At 41.1% G+C, this 2,345-nt stretch overlaps 1 protein-coding gene across 1 annotated transcript; it reads left to right on the forward strand.

Annotated features, from left to right (window-relative positions):
• The first annotated feature begins 1,356 nt into the window (after positions 1 to 1,356).
• Gjb7 (gap junction protein beta 7) lies at positions 1,357 to 1,980 on the forward strand. The gene has a single exon (XM_027928010.2). The coding sequence runs from the start codon at positions 1,357 to 1,359 to the stop codon at positions 1,978 to 1,980; it is 624 nt and encodes a 207-aa protein (XP_027783811.2).
• The last annotated feature ends 365 nt before the right edge of the window (positions 1,981 to 2,345 follow it).

The following is a 2,345-nucleotide window of genomic DNA, read 5'->3' on the forward strand; positions in this document are numbered from 1 at the left end:
CGCCATCTTTACCAACAACGACATTGTCACAACACCAAAAAATTAAATGACATCCAAAGAATCCAGAAGATTTAAAGTGATAGTAGTAATTGAGAAGTACAATGGTGAGCAAAAAAAGTAGACTCACTGAATTTAAGGGTAATTGTTGAGAAAGGTAGAAAAAAGGGATAAAAGACAGGTTGACAGATAATGCTATGAAGATCCTCTTCCCTCAACTAAAAAGACAGCACATACTTACTTGTATGCTGAGAGATGAAGGACAGGAGAGGTTGAAGACTCATAATACACAACAGAGAGAACAGATAAGAATGGGATGCAAAGCTGAAATTGTTATTTTGAGGCAAGGAGGAGACTGATCCCTCCAAACTAGGTAGAAACAGTAAGTTGGGTATTTTAGTCAGCTTTTTCATGGCTGTGACCAAAAGACCTGACAAGAACAATTAGAGGAACAAGTCTATTTGGGTGAATCACAATTTCAGAGGTCTCAGTCCACAGATGGCTGACTCCATTTCTTGGGGCTTGAGGTGAGATTGTACATCATGGTGGAGCAGGGTGGTGGAGGGAAACAGCTCAACACATCATGGCAGGAGGGGGGGGGGGTTGAGGGGAAGGGAGACAGACACATACCACTCACCAGATATAGAATATATACCCCAAAGGCACAACTCCTCCCACCACACTCTACCCACCTTCAGTTACCACTCAGTTTTAATCCCTCTCTCATAACCCAACCAGTTCATCTCTAAGCCTTCTTGCACTGTCTGAGCTTTTGGGGGACATCTCACATCTAAACTATTACATAGGGTGTGGGTGTAAGTCTTTCTGGAGAGAAAGGAAGCAGGAGTTTCACAAAAGTTCACATTGGAGATTTTCCCCTTGTATTTTCAAATTGTAGGCAAGCTCAGGGGTGTGAAATATAGGAAGTAGGAGCATATAAGGACAGGGAATGGTGCTTAAGGATTGGAGAGGGTTACTAACAAATTAGAGAAAGTGAATAGAGACTACAGATTCAATAATCTGGCAAGGGAAGGATATGTAGTTACCAGGTTCACCCTTGGATTCATATCTAGATCTTTTCTGATTAATAATATAACCCCTCTATTTTTCTAGAGAAATAGTAGAGACTTTTGCCAAGAAGTATTGTTTGAAAATGGGGTTGAGTGAGGGTACAGCAATAAAATAAAATTCCAAATTAAAGTGCGAATGGGATCTCAGTTGTGTCCATGGATCAGTTGTGTCATCTCCTTTTGGAGTTTATCTTCCAAAGTTGCTCAAATAATTAACAGAATAGAAATTCATGAATCACAATAAAATTGTTTTCTTTCACAGAGTCTTGCCTTTTTGTGAGCTTAAGTCATGAGTTGGATGTTCCTCAGAGACCTCCTAAGTGGAGTAAATAAATATTCAACTGGGATTGGGCGCATCTGGCTAGCTGTTATGTTCATCCTTCGGTTGCTGGTCTACATAGTGGCTGCAAAGCACGTGTGGAAGGATGAGCAGAAAGAGTTTGAGTGCAACACTAGACAGCCTGGCTGTGGAAATGTGTGCTTTGACTACTTCTTCCCCGTCTCCCAGGTCAGACTTTGGGCTTTACAGCTGATCATGGTCTCCACGCCCTCTCTCCTAGTAGTTCTACATGTGGCCTATTGTGAGGGGAGAGAAAAAAAGCATGGAAAGAAACTCTATGACAGCCCAAGCACCATGGATGGGGGCCTATGGTACACCTATTTGATTAGCCTCATTGTCAAAACTGGTTTTGAAATTGGCTTCCTTGTTTTGTTTTATAAGTTGTATAGGGGCTTTAGTGTCCCCTACCTTATGAAGTGCGATTTGAAGCCTTGTCCCAACACTGTAGACTGCTTCATCTCCAAACCCACTGAGAAAACCATCTTCATCTTCTTCTTGGTCTTTACCTCTTGCTTGTGCATTGTGTTGAATTTCACTGAACTGAGCTTTTTGGTTCTTAAGTGCTTTATTTAAAGTGCTATCTCCAAAAAAATTCTAAAAAGTTCAGCTCCTCAGTGTTGAGTGCCACAACCTCAGATATGTTGAATACGGTGAAATAGGGGACCCTCTTCTACTCCAGAATCGTGATGCAGGCTTGGGCATAGGCACACCCCAGCAACCTGAAGCAAAGCTACTTTGCTGTACATTAGAGAATTAAATAAAGAAAACCAGTATCCCTACTAAACAAGACCTAAAGTAGCTTGGAAAACCAAGGGTGTTAGCCTTGATATTATTTGAAATTAAAGACTGTTTCAATATGCTCTCAGATGTAAATGCTACACAGAGGACTCATTATTTTGTGGTAGGGATCTCTTATGTCTATACACAAGTTGTTTTTC

Source organism: Marmota flaviventris, chromosome 6, assembly GCF_047511675.1.
Source record: "Marmota flaviventris isolate mMarFla1 chromosome 6, mMarFla1.hap1, whole genome shotgun sequence".
NCBI classification, from domain to species: Eukaryota; Metazoa; Chordata; class Mammalia; order Rodentia; family Sciuridae; genus Marmota; species Marmota flaviventris.